General features: G+C 39.9%; 1 protein-coding gene across 1 annotated transcript; it reads left to right on the top strand.

Moving 5' to 3' along the window:
- Positions 1-17,984: 17,984 nt before the first annotated feature.
- LOC117307895 (prefoldin subunit 3) lies at positions 17,985-18,997 on the top strand. Its single transcript, XM_033838568.2, has 2 exons — positions 17,985-18,514; positions 18,678-18,997. The coding sequence occupies exons 1-2, from the start codon at positions 17,992-17,994 to the stop codon at positions 18,746-18,748; spliced, it is 594 nt and encodes a 197-aa protein (XP_033694459.1). The 5' UTR covers positions 17,985-17,991; the 3' UTR covers positions 18,749-18,997.
- Positions 18,998-19,451: the final 454 nt, after the last annotated feature.

Below are 19,451 nucleotides of genomic sequence, written 5' to 3'. Positions count from 1 at the left end.
TCTCTCTCCTCTGCACTCCACGACCCTCACTAAGCTTCTTGAAGGTTTGGGATCTTTCCTATTTTTGATGCCTCACACATCCCGTTCCCTTCCCCTGGAAAGTTCAACCTCTTCCCTAGCAAACTCCACCTCCCCCCTACATAATGTCACCTCCTCCAAAAAACTTCCCTGATCTTCACAGGAAGTTAGGGGTTGCATCTTCTGTGGCCCATGGTCTCTTGCATAAACCTCTACATAGCACTTTCATGGGAATGATTTTACATGTTTGTCTCTCACCCCAGACTCTGAAGCTTTCATGTGTCAGGACATGATAACCCAGAAAAAAACAGAGGGCTGGGAATATAAAAGACGCTTTGTGGATGTTTAAGTGTATAAACAAATCATAACATTTAATGAAACATTCTTCCAGCCGAATACCTGGTGCTATGCTAAAAGCAACTATCATTATATAAATTTGTCCAGAAAAGGGTTTCCTGAAGATAGATTAATATTCAAGTGACTCTAGAAATAATCATCTTAATCTTCAATGAGAACAAATCCCACAAGGGCAAGAAAATATTATTAAAACCCTCCTCCCACAACCCAAACTTATTTCTTCACACCTCCTACTACCTCCCTCTGAATAATCATCTGGAACCTGATCAAAAAGGCATGAAACAAATAACTGGAGCTGGAATAGTTTGGCAAAGGGGTTCCACGGTTTCCCTTCCTTGTATACTCCATGCAAGCGGCCCCAACCTGGCCTGGTGGGGTGGGGAAGGAAGGGGGAGAAGTTAAGTCCTCAAATTGCAATAGAAGGAACACCTATCCTATGAAGATACCAAGAATTACCCCTAACTAGTCCACTGCAGAGACAGTGATGATTTCATAAGTTTTGTATTATAGGATAGTATAGAGAGGACAGAAAGGCAGATTACATAATGGGAAGTAGTTGGGCTGCACCCCGCAGACCTACAAGGCCTGCACTTGCCCAGCTTTAAGACCAAGGAAAGGGGCCAGAGTCAGCAACAGAGACATCAATGGCTTAATGGATGGGGGAGCTTACACGTCTGAAGCAAGGTCCCAGAGCAACACCCCACGGTGTGTGCAGACGGCAGGCACGACATAGTAGCACTCTTTATTTCCGGGGGCAGGAGGAGGTTGGAAGTTATAAGGGAATTGTTACCAGGTGGGCTCATTAGTTACCAGGGAAACCAGCAGAGGGGCACGCCCCTCACCACACCTTTGATAAGAACAATCACCAGCTGGGGCCTGGGGCAACTTCCCAGGAAGGTCAGTCATGTGACTAGGCTTTAGGTGAAGCAGGCACTTGTCAGGCAGGGGATGTACAGAGAACAAGGGAGTACAGAGAACAAGAGAGCAGCCATCTTGAGTGGCCTGACCACACAGAAGCAGCAGGATTTTCAGTTGGGCCTCTAAAGCAATGTTTTTCAGGTTGTGGTTGGTAACTAATTAGTGGGGCATTTAACAATTTACTGAGATGGCAACCTGCAATGTTTTTCATAAAGTAGAATATTTTTATAGAATAGAGTATTAGAAAATAGAATTGAAAGGCCAAAGTGCACAACACATAGAAAGGGTTAAGTATTATTTAGTGAACCTTCAGTTTCAGTGATTCACACCCATAAATGTGTATGGTTGTGATATCAAGTACTTTACTTACTGTGACTCAAAGTCAATACAGTTTGAAAAACACTGCTCAAAGGGATGTCAGAGTGATACTGGACATTTCTCATGGACAACACTTATCTCCTCAGCTGGAAGGGATTCCATCCTAAAATGATTGCCTACTTTTCACAGTATAATTGGCACTCAGCACACATGGCTTGTGAGTCAATGCAAGTTTGCATATGTGTCCTAACTTCTCAGTGGCACTCTCGACTCTCTGTGGATTGGGACAGCCTTCATTCCACTTCACCGTTTCCACCCAGCCTGGCCCAGGGTCTCGCACACAAAGTAGATTTTTTAATGAATATTGGTGGGTTGGCTGAATCTTACAAACCATCAACTTTATTAAGAGACTCAGGTGAAATGTTTAGAGGGGGAAAAAAAAAGAATTTCAAAGAAAGAGAAAAAAAATCAAAATATGAACCTATTAAATATTCAGCATCCATCCTAATTGTCCAATTATGCTGCTATTTTGGGGTATACCTGACATGAAGCATTACAATAAAACCAGAAACAGGGCATGTGGCCAGGAAGACAGAGTAGGAAGACCCTTATCACACCTCCCCCCACTGGCACACCCAAATTAAAACTATTTAGAGAACAACTTTCTGTGAGAACAACCTGAGGACCAGCAGAAAGGATTTTCCACAGCTAAAGATATAAAGAAGGAACCACAACAAGATGGGTAGGAAGGGCAGAGATGTGGTATAGTCAAGACTCACATCCCTGGGTAGATGACCCACAGATGGGAGAAAAATCACAGTTGCAGAGGTTTTCCCAAGGAGCTAGGGGTCAAAGCTCCAATCAGGCTCCCAGCCCAGGGATCCTGCTCTGAGAAAACAAGCCACTAGAAGGGCTTGTATGGGAGAGCCGGAGGGCTGTAGAAAACAGGGAGTCGTATCTTAAAGAGCACTTGCAAAATCTCACAGGCTCCAAGTCCCAGCACAGAAGTCGTAATTTGAAAAAAGCATGGGTCAGGACCACTTGCTCAACTGGGATCCCCCTAGGGATCTGGCAGCAGCCATTTTTTGGAGCTCATTCTACCACAAGGACACTGGTGCTGGCAAGTGCCATGTTGGAGTGCTCTCTCTAGCCTACTAGCCCTGAGGGCTTACCCACCCAGCAGCAGGCTGGCGCCAGCCCTGAACACCCCTGAGCCCGGCAGCCAGTCACCCCAGAACCTGGACTTGCCTGCCATTGGACCAGCAACCACCGCATCAGGCAGGGCCTGGCAGTCAGCTGCGCTGGGGCCAACTCCACCTACCAGCACACCCACAGTAGGTGGTTCTGCCACAACAAAAGAGCTCACGCAGCTCACATAGGGAGCACCCCTAGAGCATATAAGCTGCTGGGCCCCTTAGGACTTCTCCTACATAAGGCCACTTCTCCGAGATTGGGAAACGTAACCAACCTACCTAACACACAGAAACAAACACAAAGAATTAGGCAAAGTGAGGAATACGCTCCAAATGAAGGAACAAGGCAAGTCTCAGAAAAAAAAACTAAATGAAGTGGAGATAAGCAATCTGTCTAATAAAGAGTTCAAGGTAATGATCATAAAGATACTCAATGAACTCAGGAGAAGAATGGATGAACAGAGTGAGAATTTTAACAAAAAGTTAGAAAATACAAAGAAGAAGAACCAGACAGAGCTAAATATGATAACTGAAATAAAAATATACTAGAAGTTATCAATAATAGATTAAATGATACAGAGGAATGGATCCATGAATTAGAAGATAGAGTAGTGAAAAACACCCAAGCTGAACAAAAACAAGAAAAGATGAGAGGCAGGATGAAGTTGGCAGAGTAGGAAGACCCCGAGCTCACCTCGTTCTGAGAACACACAAACACTACAACTATATATAGAGCAACTCTCTCTGAGAATGAGCTGAAGACTAGCAGAACAGTTCTACAGCCAAGGATATAAAGAAAACACCACACTGAGTCTGCTCAGCCCCCGATCCAGCTCCTGCCCCATCCTCCACCAAAGCAGCAACCATCATCACACCCCAGAAGCAGGCATGGCTTGCACCAGGTTGTGGGTCCAGCTCATGTGGCTCCACCCCACCCTCTGGCCAAGGCAGCAACTGCCAGTATGCCCTGGGAAAAGCAGTGGCTCACACTGAGCTCTGGTTCTAGACTTCCTGGCTCCATTCTACCCCTGCCAGGGTGGCAGCCGCCTGTGCATCCCAGGAGAAGCCCAGCCAATGCCAAACTCCAGCTCTAGCCCCTTCCCTCTGTCTCAAGTCCACCCCTATAAGGCAATGCCCCAGCGCATCATGGAAAAAGCCAGCCCACATTCGCTTCAGATCCATCTCTCCCATCAAAGCCACTGGGCACACACAGACTACACAGGGACATGCCCATACAAGGACACACCTGCAAGACCAGGATAGGTAACTGTTTCATCTAATTTCATAGAGATAAACAGAGAAAGTCAAAAAAAAAATGAGAAGACAGAGGAATATGTCCCAAATGAAAGAACAAGATGAAACCCCAAGGAAAAACTCCTAATGAAATGGAAATAAGTAATTTACCTGACAAAGAGTTCAAAGCAATGGTCATAAAAATGCTCACTGAACTCAGCAAAAGAATGAAGGAACGCAATGAGAACCACAACAAAGAACTGGAAAATATAGAAAAGAACTACTCAGAACTGAAAAATACAAAAACTGCAATGAAAAATACACTAAAAGGAATTAACAGCAGATTAGAAACATACAATCTCCCAAGTCTGAATCAGGAAGAAATAGAAAATGTCACCAGACCAGTTACCAGTAATAAAATGGAATCAGTAATTTTAAAACTCCTACCCAAAGCAATCTACAGATTCAATGCAATCCCTATCAAATTACCAATGGCATTTTTTACAGAACTAGAACAAAAAATCTTAAAATTGTTATGTAGACACAAAAGACCCTGAATAGCCGAAGCAGTCTTGAGGGGAAAAAAACAGAGCTGGAGGAATCAGACACCCTGACTTCAGACTATACTACAAAGCTACAGTAATCAAGACCATATGGTACTGGCACAAAATCAGAAACATAGATCAATGGAACAAGATAGAGAGCCCAGAGATAAACCCATACACCTATGGTCAACTAATCTATGGCAAATGAGGCAAGGATATACAATGGAGAAAAGACAGTCTCTTCAATAAGTGGTGCTGGGAAAACTGGACAGCTACATGTAAAAGAATGAAATTAGAACACTCCCTAACACCATACACAAAAATAAACTCAAAATGGATTAGAGACCTAAATGTAAGACTGGACACTATAAAACTCAGAGGAAAACATAGGAAGAACACTCTTTGACATAAATCACAGAAAGATCTTTTTTGATCCACCTCCTAGAGTAATGTAAATAAAAACAATAATAAACAAATGGGACCTAATGAAACTTCAAAGCTTTTGCACAGCAAAGGAAACCATAAACAAGACCAAAATACAACCCTCAGAATGGGAGAAAATATTTGCAAACGAATCAATGGACAAAGGATTAATCTCCAAAATATATAAACAGCTCATGCAGCTCAATACTAATAAAACAAACAACCCAATCCAAAAATGGGGAGAAGACCTAAACAGACATTTCTCCAAAGAAAACATACAGATGGCCAAGAAGCACATGAAGAGCTGCTCAACATCACTAATTATTAGAGAAATGCAAATCAAAACTACAATAAGGTATCACCTCACACCAGTTAGAATGGGCTTCATCAGAAAATCTACAAACAACAAATGCCGGAGAGGGTGTGGAGAAAAGGGAACCCTCTTGCACTGTTGGTGGGAATGTAAATTGATACAGCCACTATGGAGAACAGTATGGAGGTTCTTTAAAAAACTAAAAATAGAATTACCATATGATCCAGCAATCCCACTACTGGGCATATACCCAGAGAAAACCACAATTCAGAAAGACACATGCATCCCAATGTTCACTGCAGCACTATTTCCAATAGCCAGGTCATGGAAGCAACCTAAATGCCCATCGACAGACGAATGGATAAAGATGTGGTACATATATACAATGGAATATTGCTCAGTCATAAAAAGGAATGAAATTGGGTCATTTGTTGAGACGTGGATGGATCTAGAGACTGTCAAACAGAGTGAAGTAAGTCAGAAAGAGAAAAACAAGTATCGTATATTAACGCATATATGTGGAACCTAGAAAAATGGTACAGATGAACCGGTTTGCAGGGCAGAAATTGAGACACAGATGTAGAGAACAAACGTGTGGACACCAGGGGGGAAAGCCACGGGGGCAGTGGGGAAGGTGGTGTGATGAATTGGGCAATTGGGATTGACATGTATACACTGATGTGTATAAAACTGTTAACTAATAAGAACTTGCTGTATAAAAAAAATGGAGAAAACCTATTTATTAGGTTTATAGACATGTGTGCAATTTAAAAAAACAACACCACTACTGTTACCTTGAAAAGAAAAAAAAGACTATACATTTTCCTGTAAGCACAGCTTTAGTCACATCCAAGTTTTGGTATGTAATATTTTTATTATCATTCAGTTCAAATTATTTTCTAACTCCAATTGTGATCTGTTTTTCAGGGAGTTACTTAGAAGTAGTGTTTTTCATAACTTCTAGTTACTTTTTTGTTACTGATTTGCAGCTTAATTACAAGTCAAAAACACACTTTGTATAATTTTAATACTTTGAAATTTGTTGAAATTTGCCTTATAGCACAATACGGTCAGTTTTAAAAATATTCCAAGTGTGCTTGAAAATAATTTGTAATTTAAAGTTTTGGAGTATAGTGACTATATATCTGCTTGTTGAATCAAATTTGCTGCTCACGTTATTTAAGCTTTTTATATCCTTACTAATTTTTTTTTGGTGGGGGTCTACTGGTTCTGAAAGAGGTATCCTCTATCAGTGAATGACAGCAGTATGTTAAATCTCCTATTTTGATAGTGAATTTGTCTATTTTTTCCTTGTAGCTCTGTTGCTCTATAGAATTTGAAGTTCAGTGCATAAAAATTTAAAACTTCCTGGTAAATTGGACTTGTTGATATGAAGTGCCCTTGTGTATTTCTAGTAACGCTTTTGCTTTCAAGTCTACTGTATCTGTTATTATATAATTTCCTTTTGGTTTATATTTGCACAGTATATCTTTTCCAATTCTTTTACTTTCAACCTTTTTGTACCATTATATTTATTTTTTAAAAATAATAATAAATAATAAAAAATTAAATTAAATTAAATTAAAAACTCCTAACAAACAGAAGTCTAGGACCAGATGGCTTCACAGGGAAATCCTACCAAACATTTAAATGAGTTAATACTTATCTTTCTCAAACTATTCCAAAAAGTTGAAGAGGAAAGAACACTTCCAAATTCATACTATAAGGCCACCATTACCCTGATACCAAAACCAAAGACACTACAAAAAAAAGAAAAATAGAGGCCAATATCCCTGATGAACATAGACACAAAAATCCTCAAAATATTAGGAAACTGAATTCGACAATACATTAAAAGGATAATATACTATGATCAATTGGGATTTATTCCAGGGATGCAAAGATGGTTCAATATCTGCAAACCAATCAACATGATGTACCACATTAACAAAAAGAAAGATAATCACATGATCATCTCAATAGATGCAGAAAAAACTTTTGACAAAATTCAAAATCTATTATGATTAAAACTTTCAACAAAGTGGGTATAGAGAGAATATAACTCAACATAAAAGGACTAATGCCAACATCATAATAGTGCAAAGGTAAAAGCATTTTCTCTAAGATAGGGAACAAGACAAGGATGCCCACTCTCACCATTTTTATTCAACACAGCATTGCAAGCCCTAGCCACTGCAATCAAACAAGAAAAAGAAATCCAAATTGAAAAGGAAGTAAAACTGTCACTGCGTAGATGAATGATACTACATACAGAAAATCCTAAAAGCAACACCAAAAATACTATTAGAACTAATAAATGAATTCAGTAAAGTCAAAAGATACAAAATTAATATAAAGAAATCTGTTGCATTTCTGTACTTTAACAACAAACTATCAGAAAGAGAAATTAAGAAAAAAAACCCATTTAAAATTGCATCAAAAAAAATACCTACGAATAAATCTAACCAAGGAGGTAAAAGACCTATACTCAGAAAACTATAAGACATTGATGAAAGAAACTGAAGATGGCACAAATAAATGCAAAGATATATCGTGCTCATGGATTGGAAGAATTGATATTGTTAAAATGACCATGCTACCCAAGACAATCTACAGATTCAATGTAATTCCTATCAAAATACCAATGGCATTTTCCACAAAACTAGAATAAATAATTCTAAAATTTGTATGGCAACATAAAAGACCCCAAATATCCAAAACTATCTTAAGAAAGAAGAATAGAGCTGTAGGTATCATGCTCCCTGATTTCAAATTATACTACAAAGCTACAGTCATCAAAACAGTATGGTAGGGCCACAAAAACAGACACATGGATCAATGGAACAGAATAAAAAGCCCAAAAATAAAGCCACTCTGATATGGTCAATCTACAACAAAGGAGGCAAGAATATACAATGGTGAAAAGATAGTCTATTTAATAAATGGTGTTAGGAAAACAGGACAGCTACATGCAAAAGAATCAAACTGGACTACTTTCTCAGACTATATACAAAAATAAACTCAAAGTTGATTAAAGACTTAAAATAAGACCAGAAATCATAAAACTTCTAGAAGAAAACATTGCTCTTAGCAATATTTTCTTGGATCTGTCGGTTCAGGCAAGGGAAACAAAAGCAAAAATAGTCAGGTGGAACTACATCAAACTAATAAGTTTTGCAGAGTGAAGGAAACTATCAACAAAATGAAAAGGCCACCTACTGAATGGAAGAAGCTATTTGCAAACAATAATCCAATATGGGGTTAATATCCAACTAATAATAGCAGAGGACCTGAATAGATGTTTTTCCAAAGCAGACATACAGTTGCCCAACAGACACATGAAAAGATGCTTAACATCACTAATCATCACAGAAATGCAAATCAAAACCACAATGAGATATTACCTCGTACCTGTCAGAACGGCTACTATCAAATAGACAAGAAATAACAAGTGTTGCCAAACATGTGGAGAAAAGGGAACTCTTGTGCACTGTTAGTGGGATTGTAAATTGGTGCAGCCACTATGGAAAACAGTACGGAGGTTCACAAAAAGTTAAAAGTATAACTGTCATATGATCCAGCAATTTCACTTCTGAGTATTTACCCAAAGAAAGAATAACACTCATTCAAAAAGATATATGCATCCCAATGTCCACTGCATCATTCTTTATAACAGCCAAGATATGAAAGAAAGTGTCCATCTATACTTGAATGGATAAAGAAGATGTGATACACACACACACACACACACACACACACACACACACACACACAAAATGGAATATTACTCAGCCATAAAAAATGAAATCTTGCCAGTTGCAACAGCATGGATGGATCTAGGGATCTAGAGTGTATTTTGCTAAGTGAAGTAAGTCAGGCAGAGAAATACCAGTACCACATGATCTTACTTATATGTGGAATCTAAAATGCATAACAAGCAAGACAAAACAAAAACAGACTCATAGGTACAGAGAACAAATGGTGGTTGCCAGAAGGGAGGGGGGAGAGGGAGGTAGTTGAAACAGGTGAAGGAGATTAAGAGATACAAACCTCCAGTTATATAATAAGCCACAATGATGCAATATACCACATAAAGAATGTTGTCAATAATATCATAATAACTTTGTATAGGGACAGATGGTTACTAGACTTATTATGATGATCATTTCATAATGTATTCAAATGTCAAATCATGTAGTACACCTGAAACTAACATAATATTGTAAATCAACTATATTTTAATTAAAAGAAAAAACAAACAGATGCCACACAGAAAACCACAAAACAAAAAGAACCACCAAAATAAGGCCCTGGTATGGACAGAGCTTCTTGCCTCAATGCATAATTTATATAGTCTGCAAAGCCAACACCTGGGAACTGCTAATTTAACTAGTTTGTACTGAACACGTAACTGTAGTAAGCCAAGACTTTAGACTAGTTTGATAGCTGTTTTCATTACTTCTAATTAATCTATGGCATTTGGTTCTCTTTGCCACCTTGCTTGGACTTCAGAGCCCGCTTAGCTTTATTTGGTCTGGTGAATCTGTTCCATCAGATGATATCAAGTCGATGTTATACCCCCTTTATTTTCCCTAATTCTAACAATTTATGTGATAATAGCAGACAGTGTTGCCTGCTTGAGGACACTCCATCTGCCTGCAATGGTCTCACTGGTCCTGCTCAAAGGACAAACCCCATGTGGGGCCAGTACCTCCCCAACAAGGTTTCCCTGACAGCACCGATTTTCACAAAGGCATTCATTTACTTATTCATTTACTTATTATTTGGCACACATTTGCTAAGCCACTTATGCCAGGCACTGCAGGAGGCAATGGAGTTAGGGGCGAATAAAACCCAGTCTTTACTCCCAAGGAGTTCCAGCCTAGTGGAAAACACAGAAGGGAAACTAATAGTAAAACTTCACAGCAGGCTCCACCTTAATATTTGCAGGCCTGGGCAGAGGTCACAAATAGAGACCCTCATATCATATATCTGAACGTTGAAATGGTATATACCAAACTAGCAAACAGTTAAACAAAATATGTTCTCTACTGCTATCTTAATAAATTTAGCTTCAAAATGACCCAGAAGGTAAGTTCAAATTTAGAACTAGAAGAACGGAAAATCCAGCCCCCAACCTGTGGCTCACTGTCCTTCTCTTCCTTCCCTCAGCTCCATGCTGTCTAGCAAGGGACCTGGTATACATGTATGTGGACACCTTCAAATGTCCATACTCATCCACAGCCCCCAAAAACAACTACTCCTTGATGGACCTGGGGGAGAGACCCACACAAGTTCTGGAAACAGACTCAGGGCAGAGAGTTTTAAAGCCTGGGGATGGAGGCACCCCATCAAGAGGACAGAGCAGAACATTTCAAAGCAGAATTTATCAAACATGAAGACCACCTGGAAAGCACATTAGAACATAGTTTCCCAGGCCCCACTCCAAGAGATGAGGCTTTAGTAAGTCTGGGATGGGGCCCAAGAATTTTTATTTCTAACAATCTCCATAAGATGCTGATGAAACAGAAGAGAACCCTGAGCCATCCCTGCCAAGTACAAAGGCCCCCTCCATGTCCCCTGCCTCTTGTTTGTAGAAAAGCTTAAGTCTCTCAACCCTCCCTGAGTCACAAAGTATCGGGTTCAAACGGCTAATGATTAGGACAATAGTGTCAGAGACTCAGTGTCTGATGCACTTTCCTTCGTTGTTTTACAGATACTATAACTGCCACCAGAGAGAGAAAAGCTAACTGCATGATGACCAGATTGTAGCCATGACATAAGCTGCTCCATCTATGGCTAACACAGTCCCAAGTACTGGGCTCAAGAGAACGGGATTAACTTTACTACTCATAATAATCTGTATCTTTGGGGGCATCAAAATAATTGTAGCTTGCTCTGCCTGTATATAAGCAGGAAACTAAAATGGTCAGCAAAGAGATGCTACAGACACATGTCAACATCTTCCACTCTAAGAATACGACTCCCTATGTCAGCATGAAGTTACAGAAGACAGACTTTCATCCCTAATCCCATAGAAATGGAATGATGTTTGACAAGTAGGGATTTGTCAGCAGCTCTTTTGCCCCTTTCCTGTTTGCCCATTTCTGTTCTGATCAAACCTTATAGAAATGAGATCACCGTGTAACAGTTAACCTAACTCCTGACTTATGCTCAAATAAATGCACATAATAGGGCTTCCGGGAAGATGGCGGAAGAGTAAGACGCGGAGATCACCTTCCTCCCCACAGATACACCAGAAATACATCTACACGTGGAACAACTCCTACAGAACATCTACTGAACGCTGGCAGAAGTCCTCAGACCTCCCAAAAGGCAAGAAACTCCCCACGTACCTGGGTAGGGCAAAAGAAAAAATAATAAACAGAGACAAAAGGATAGGGACGGGACCTGCACCAGTGGGAGGGAGCTGTGAAGGAGGAAAAGTTTCCACACACTAGGAAGCCCCTTCGCGGGCGGAGACTGCGGGTGGCAGAGGGGGAAAGCTTCGGGGCCGCGGAGGAGAGCCCAGCAACAGGGGTGCGGAGGGCAAAGCGGAGAGATTCCCGCACAGAGGGTCAGGGCCGACCGGCACTCACCAGCTCGAGAGGCTTTTCTGCTCACCCGCCATGGAGGGCGGGGGCTGGGAGCTGAGGCTCGGGCTTCGGTCGCAGCTCCGGGAGAGGACTGGGGTTGGCGGCGTGAACACAGCCTGCAGGGAGCTAGTGCGCCACGGCTGGCCGGAAGGGAGTCCGAGGAAAAGTCTGGACCTGCCGAAGAGGCAAGAGACTTTTTCTTCCCTCTTTGTTTCCTGGTGCGCGAGGAGAGGGGATTAAGAGCGCTGCTTAAAGGAGCTCCAGAGACGGGCGCGAGCCGCGGCTAAAAGCGCGGACCCCAGAGACGGGCATGAGACGCTAAGGCTGCTGCTGCCGCCACCAAGAAGCCTGTGTGTGAGCACAGGTCACTCCCCACACCTCCCTTCCGGGGAGCCTGTGCAGCCCGCCACTGCCAGGGTCCCGGGATCCAGGGACAACTCCCACGGGAGAATACACAGCGCGCCTCAGGCTGGTGCAACGTCACGCAGGCCTCTGTCGCCGCAGGCTCGCCCCGCATTCCATGCCCCTCCCTCCCCCGGCCTGAGTGAGCCAGAGCCCCCGAATCAGCGGCTCCTTTAACCCCGTCCTGTCTGAGCGAAGAACACACGCCCTCAAGCGACCTACACGCAGAGGTGGGGCCAAATCCAAAGCTGAGCCCCTGGGAGCTGTGAGAACAAAGAAGAGAAAGGGAAATCTCTCCCAGCAGCCTCAGAAGCAGTGGATTAAAGCTCCACAATCAACTTGATGTACCCTGCATCCGTGGAATACATGAATAGACAACGAATCATCCCAAAATGAGGAGGTGGACTTTGAGAGCAAGATTTATGATTTTTTCCCCTTTTCCTCTTTTTGTGAGTGTGTATGTGTATGCTTCTGTGTGAGATTTTGTCTGTATAGCTTTGCTTCCACCATTTGTCCTAGGGTTCAATCTGTCCGTTTTTTTTTCTCTTAATAATTATTTTTTTATTTTAATAACGTTATTATATTTTATCTTATTTTACTTTGTCTTCTTTCTTTCTTCTTTTCCTTCCTTCCCTCCTTCCTTCCTTCCTCCCTCCCTCCTTTCCTTTCTCTCTTTCTTTCTTTCTTTCTTTCTACTTCTACTAATTCTTTCTTTCTACTTTTTCTCCCTTTTATTCTGAGCCGTGTGGATGAATGGCTCTTGGTGCTGCAGCCAGGAGTCAGTGCTGTGCATCAGAGAGCCAACTTCAGGACACTGGTCCACAAGAGACCTCACAGCTCCACATAATATCAAACGGTGAAAATCTCCCAGAGATCTCCATTATCAACACCAGCACCCAGCTTCATTCAATGATGAGCAAACTACAGTGCTGGACATCCTATGGCAAACAACTAGCAAGACAGGAACAGAACCCCACCCATTAGCAGAGAGGTTACCTAAAATCATAATAAGTCCACAGACACCCCAAAACACACCACCAGACGTGGACCTGCCCACCATAAAGACAAGATCCAGCCTCATCCATCAGAACACAGGCACTAGTCCCCTCCAAAAGCAAGCCTACACAACCCACTGAACTAACCTTAGCCACTGGGGACAGACACCAAAAACAACAGGAACTACAAACCTGCAGCCTGCAAAAAGGAGACCCCAAACACAGTAAGATAAGCAAAATGAGAAGACAGAAAAACACACAGCAGTTGAAGGAGCAAGATAAAAACCCACCAGACCTAACAAATGAAGAGGAAATAGGCAGTCTACCTGAAAAAGAATTCAGAATAATGATAGTAAAGATGATCCAAAATCTTGGAAATAGAATAGAGAAAATGCAAGAAACATTTAGCAAGGACCTAGAAGAACTAAAGATGAAACAAACAGCAATGAACAACACAATAAATGAAATGAAAAATACTCTAGATGGGATCAATAGCAGAATAACTGAGGCAGAAGAACGGATAAGTGACCTGGAAGATAAAATAGTGCAAATAACTACTGCAGGGCAGAATAAAGAAAAAAGAATGAAAAGAACTGAGGACAGTCTCAGAGACCTCTGGGACAACATTAAACGCACCAACATTCGAATTTTAGGGGTTCCAGAAGAAGAAGAGAAAAAGAAAAGGACTGAGAAAATACTTGAAAAGATTATAGTTGAAAACATCTCTAATATGGGAAAGGAAATAGTTAATCAAGTCCAGGAAGCACAGAGAGTCCCATACAGGATAAATCCAAGGAGAAATACGCCAAGACACATATTAATCAAACTGTCAAAAATTAAATACAAAGAAAGCATATTAAAAGCAGCAAGGGAAAAACAACAAGTAACACACAAAGGAATCCCCATAAGGTTAACAGCTGATCTTTCAGCAGAAACTCTGCAAGCCAGAAGGGACTGGCAGGACATATTTAAAGTGATGAAGGAGAAAAACCTGCAACCAAGATTACTCTACCCAGCAAGGATCTCATTCAGATTTGATGGAGAAATTAAAACCTTTACAGACAAGCAAAAGCTGAGGGAGTTCAGCACCACCAAACCAGCTCTACAACAACCGCTATAGGAACTTCTCTAGGCAAGAAACACAAGAGAAGGAAAAGACCTACAATAACGAACCCATAATAATTTAGAAAATGGGAATAGGAACATACATACCGATAATTACCTTAAATGTAAATGGACTAAATGCTCCCAGCAAAAGACACAGATTGGCTGAATGGATACAAAAACAAGACCCATATATTTGCTGTCTACAAGAGACCCACTTCAGACTTAGAGACACATACAGACTGAAAGTAAGGGGATGGAAAAAGATATTTCATGCAAATGGAAACCAAAAGAAAGCTAGAGTAGCAATTCTCATATCAGACAAAATAGACTTTAAAATTAAAGACTATTAGAAGAGACAAAGAAGGACACTACATAATGATCAAGGGATCGATCCAAGAAGAAGATATAACAATTGTAAATATTTATGCACCCAACATAGGAGCACCTCAATACATAAGGCAAATACTAACAGCCATAAAAGGGGAAATCGACAGTAACACATTCATACTGGGGACTTTAAAACCCCACTTTCACCAATGGACAGATCATCTAAAATGAAAATAAATAAGGAGGCACAAGCTTTAAATGCTACATTAAAGAAGATGGACTTAATTGATATGTATAGGACATTCCATCCAAAAACAACAGAATACACATTTTTCTCTAGTGCTCATGGAATATTCTCCAGGATAGATCATATCTTGGGTAACAAATCAAGCCTTGGTAAATTTAAGAAAATTGAAATTGTATCAAGTATCTTTTCTGACCACAATGCTATGAGACTAGATATCATTTACAGGAAAAGATCTGTAAAAAATACAAACACATGGAGGCTAAACAATACTTAATAACGAAGTGATCACTGAAGAAATCAAAGAGGAAATAAAAAAATACCTAGAAACAAATGACAATGGAGACACAACAACCCAAAATCTATGGGATGCAGCAAAAGCAGTTCTAAGAGGGAAGTTTATAGCAATACAATCGTACCTTATGAAACAGGAAACATCTCAAATAAAAAACCTAACCTTGCACCTAAAGCAATTAGAGAAAGAACAAAAAAACCCGAAAGTTAGCAGAAGAAAAGAAATCATAAAAATCAGATCAGAAATAAATGAAAAACAAATGAAGGAAACGATAGCAAAGATCAATAAAAATAAAAGCTGGTTCTTTGAGAAGATAAACAAAATAGATAAACCATTAGCCAGACTCATCAAGAAAAAAGGGAGAAGACTCAAATCAAGAGAATTAGAAATGAAAAAGAAGTAACAATTGACACTGCAGAAATACAAAGGTTCATGAGAGATTACTACAAGCAACTCTATGCCAATAAAGTGGACAACCTGGAAGAAATGGACAAATTCTTAGCAATGCACAACCTGCCTAGAGTGAATCAGGAAGAAATAGAAAATATGAACAGACCAATCAGAAGCACTGAAATTGAAACTGTGATTTAAAATCTTCCAACAAACAAAAGCCCAGGACCGGATGGCTTCACAGGCGAATTCTATCAAACATTTAGAGAAGAGCTAACACCTATCCTTCTCAAACTCTTCCAAAATATAGCAGAGGGAGGAGCACTCCCAAACTCATTCTACGAGGCCACCATCACCCTGATACCAAAACCAGACAAGGATGTCACAAAGAAAACTACAGGCCAATATCACTGATGAACTTAGATGCAAAATTCCTCAACAAAATATTAGCAAACAGAATCCAACAGCACATTAAAAGGATCATACACCATGATCAAGTGGGGTTTATTCCAGGAATGCAAGGATTCTTCAATATATGCAAATCAATCAACGTGATACACCATATTAACAAATTGAAGGAGAAAAACCATATGATCATCTCAATAGATGCAGAGAAAGCTTTCGACAAAATTCAACACCCATTTATGATAAAAACCCTGCAGAAAGTAGGCATGGAGGGAACTTTCCTCAACATAATAAAGGCCATATATGACAAACCCACAGCCAACATCATCCTCTGGTGAAAAACTGAAAGCATTTCCACTAAGATCAGTAACAAGACAAGGTTTCCCACTCTCACCACTCTTATTCAACATAGCTTTGGAAGTTTTAGCCACAGCAATCAGAGAAGAAAAGGAAATAAAAGGAATCCAAATCAGAAAAGAAGAAGTAAAGCTCTCACTGTTTGCAGATGACATGATACTATACAAAGAGAATCCTAAAGATGCTACCAGAAAACTACTAGAGCTAATCAATGAATATCTTAAAGTAGCAGGATACAAAATTAATGCACAGAAATCTCTGGCATTCCTATACACTAATGATGAAAAATCTGAAATTGAAATCAACAAAACACTCCCATTTACCATTGCAACAAAAAGAATAAAATATCTAGGAATAACCCTACCTAAGGAGACAAAAAGACCTGTGTGCAGAAAATTATAAGACACTGATGAAAGAAATTAAAGATGATACAAATAGATGGAGAGATATACCATGTTCTTGGATCGGAAGAATCAACATTGTGAAAATGACTCTACTACCCAAAGCAATCTACAGATTCAATGCAATCCCTATCAAACTTCCACTGGCATTTTTCACAGAACTAGAACAAAAACTTTCACAATATGTATGGAAACAAAAAAGACCCCGAATAGCCAAAGCAATCTTGAGAATGAAAAATGGAGCTGGAGGAATCAGGCTCCCTGACTTCAGACTATACTACAAAGCTACAGTAATCAAGACAGTATGGTACTGGCACAAAAACAGAAAGACAGATCAATGGAACAGGATAGAAATCCCAGAGATAAACCCATGCACATATGGTCACCTTATCTTTGATAAAAGAGCAAGGAATGTATATTGGAGAAAGGACAGCCTCTTCAATAAGTGGGGCTGGGAAAACTGGACAGGTACATGTAAAAGTATGAGATTAGATCACTCCCTAACACCATACACAAAAATAAGCTCAAAATGGATTAAAGACCTAAATGTAAAGCCAGAAACTATCAAACTCTTAGAGGAAAACATAGGAAGAACACTCTATGACATAAATCACAGCAAGATCCTTTTTGACCCACCTCCTAGAGAAATGGAAATAAAAACAAAAATAAACAAATGGGACCTAATGAAACTTCAAAGCTTTTGCACAGCAAAGGAAACCATAAACAAGACCAAAAGACAACCCTCAGAATGGGAGAAAATATTTGCAAATGAAGCAACTGACAAAGGATTAATCTCCAAAATTTATAAGCAGCTCATGCAGCTCAATAACAAAAAACCAAACAACCCAATCCAAAAATGGGCAGAAGATCTAAATAGACATTTCTCCAAAGAAGATATACAGACTGCCAACAAACACATGAAAGAATGCTCAACATCATTAATCATTAGAGAAATGCAAATCAAAACTACAATGAGATATCATCTCACACCAGTCAGAATGGCCATCATCAAAAAATCTAGAAACAATAAATGCTGGAGAGGGTATGGAGAAAAGGGAACCTTCTTGCACTGCTGGTGGGAATGTAAATTGATACAGCCACTGTGAAGAACAGTATGGAGGTTTCTTTAAAAACTACAAATAGGCTTCCCCAAGATGGCGGCCGGTAAGGAAGGTTGTGTTTTGGGAGAAGTGGCCGGAGGGAACGGACGGCGGCTCCACCTGGGGATTCCTGAGGCCGTTTTCGTGGAAGATGTAGATTCCTTCATGAAACAGCCTGGGAATGAGACTGCAGATACAGTACTGAAGAAGCTGGATGAACAGTACCAGAAGTATAAGTTTATGGAGCTCAACCTTGCTCAAAAGAAAAGGAGGCTAAAAGGTCAGATTCCTGAAATTAAGCAGACTTTAGAAATTCTAAAGTACATGCAGAAGAAAAAAGAGTCCACCAATTCACTGGAGACCAGGTTCTTACTGGCAGATAACCTGTATTGCAAAGCTTCAGTTCCTCCTACCGATAAAGTGTGTCTGTGGTTGGGGGCAAATGTAATGCTTGAATATGATATTGATGAAGCTCAGGCGTTGTTGGAAAAGAATTTATCGACTGCCACAAAGAATCTTGATTCTCTTGAGGAAGACCTCGACTTTCTTCGAGATCAGTTTACTACCACAGAAGTCATGTAATTTTGTTCCCTTTTTTGCCAGATGATACTACACCTTGCTGTAGTCACTAGTATTTTTTGTGTGTGATTTCTGTCTTTGATTCAGTGTGTGAATGAATACTTAGTCATTGAATGTTATCTTTAGAATTGCATTTGCATTTTCTTTGACAATTCTTGCAGATATGGCCAGGGTTTATAATTGGGATGTAAAAAGAAGAAACAAAGATGATTCTACCAAGAACAAAGCATAATGCTGGCAATTAAAAATGTGGTTCAATTTTCCAAACATGTTATTTTAAATACCCCAAAGTTTATCCTTAAAAGTTGCCATAACTTTAAATAATTTTTAACAGCAAGAATGATGATTAAAACTTTAAAAAAAGATAAACACCACTTTATTTATTTATAAAAACAGAATTAGTTTCAAATATTTTATAAAATTTGCAGTATTTTTATTTTTATTTTTTGCATTTCCAACAAAGTAAATGCTGCTTTCATCATTTTGTTTGTTTGTTTGTTTGTTTGTTATAAGAAAAGTCTTAGCTGAAATGGCTGAAAACTGTGAGATATGCTATAGAAGCTGACTTTTTGGACAGTTTAGCACACTTTACTTTTTCTTTATTGGCTGGTGTTACTCTCACTTGTGATGTGGTTAAAACCAGTTTAGAGGTAAGAAAAACAGTTTGAATTTTTGAAAAACTGTTTTTCTTTAGCACACATGGGGCTTTATGGTCCTCTATTGCTGTTATTTGTCCTGTGTAAATGCAGTTTCATGAATTACTGCTTAGCCAATAACTATTATAATATTCTGTACTTTTCAGGAAGTGGTAATTTGCATTCCTAAACAGTAAGAGGGCTATTGAGACAACGCTTTCTAACCCGATATAAGTGCACAGAGCCTAGAGCCTTTGCAATGCTAACATAAAGGAGATCTTGGCCAACATGAAATAACAA

Source organism: Tursiops truncatus, chromosome 14 (genome assembly GCF_011762595.2).
Source record: "Tursiops truncatus isolate mTurTru1 chromosome 14, mTurTru1.mat.Y, whole genome shotgun sequence".
Lineage (NCBI taxonomy): Eukaryota > Metazoa > Chordata > Mammalia > Artiodactyla > Delphinidae > Tursiops > Tursiops truncatus.
Note: the sequence above shows the minus strand (reverse complement) of the source record. Positions and strands in the feature narration are given on the sequence as shown.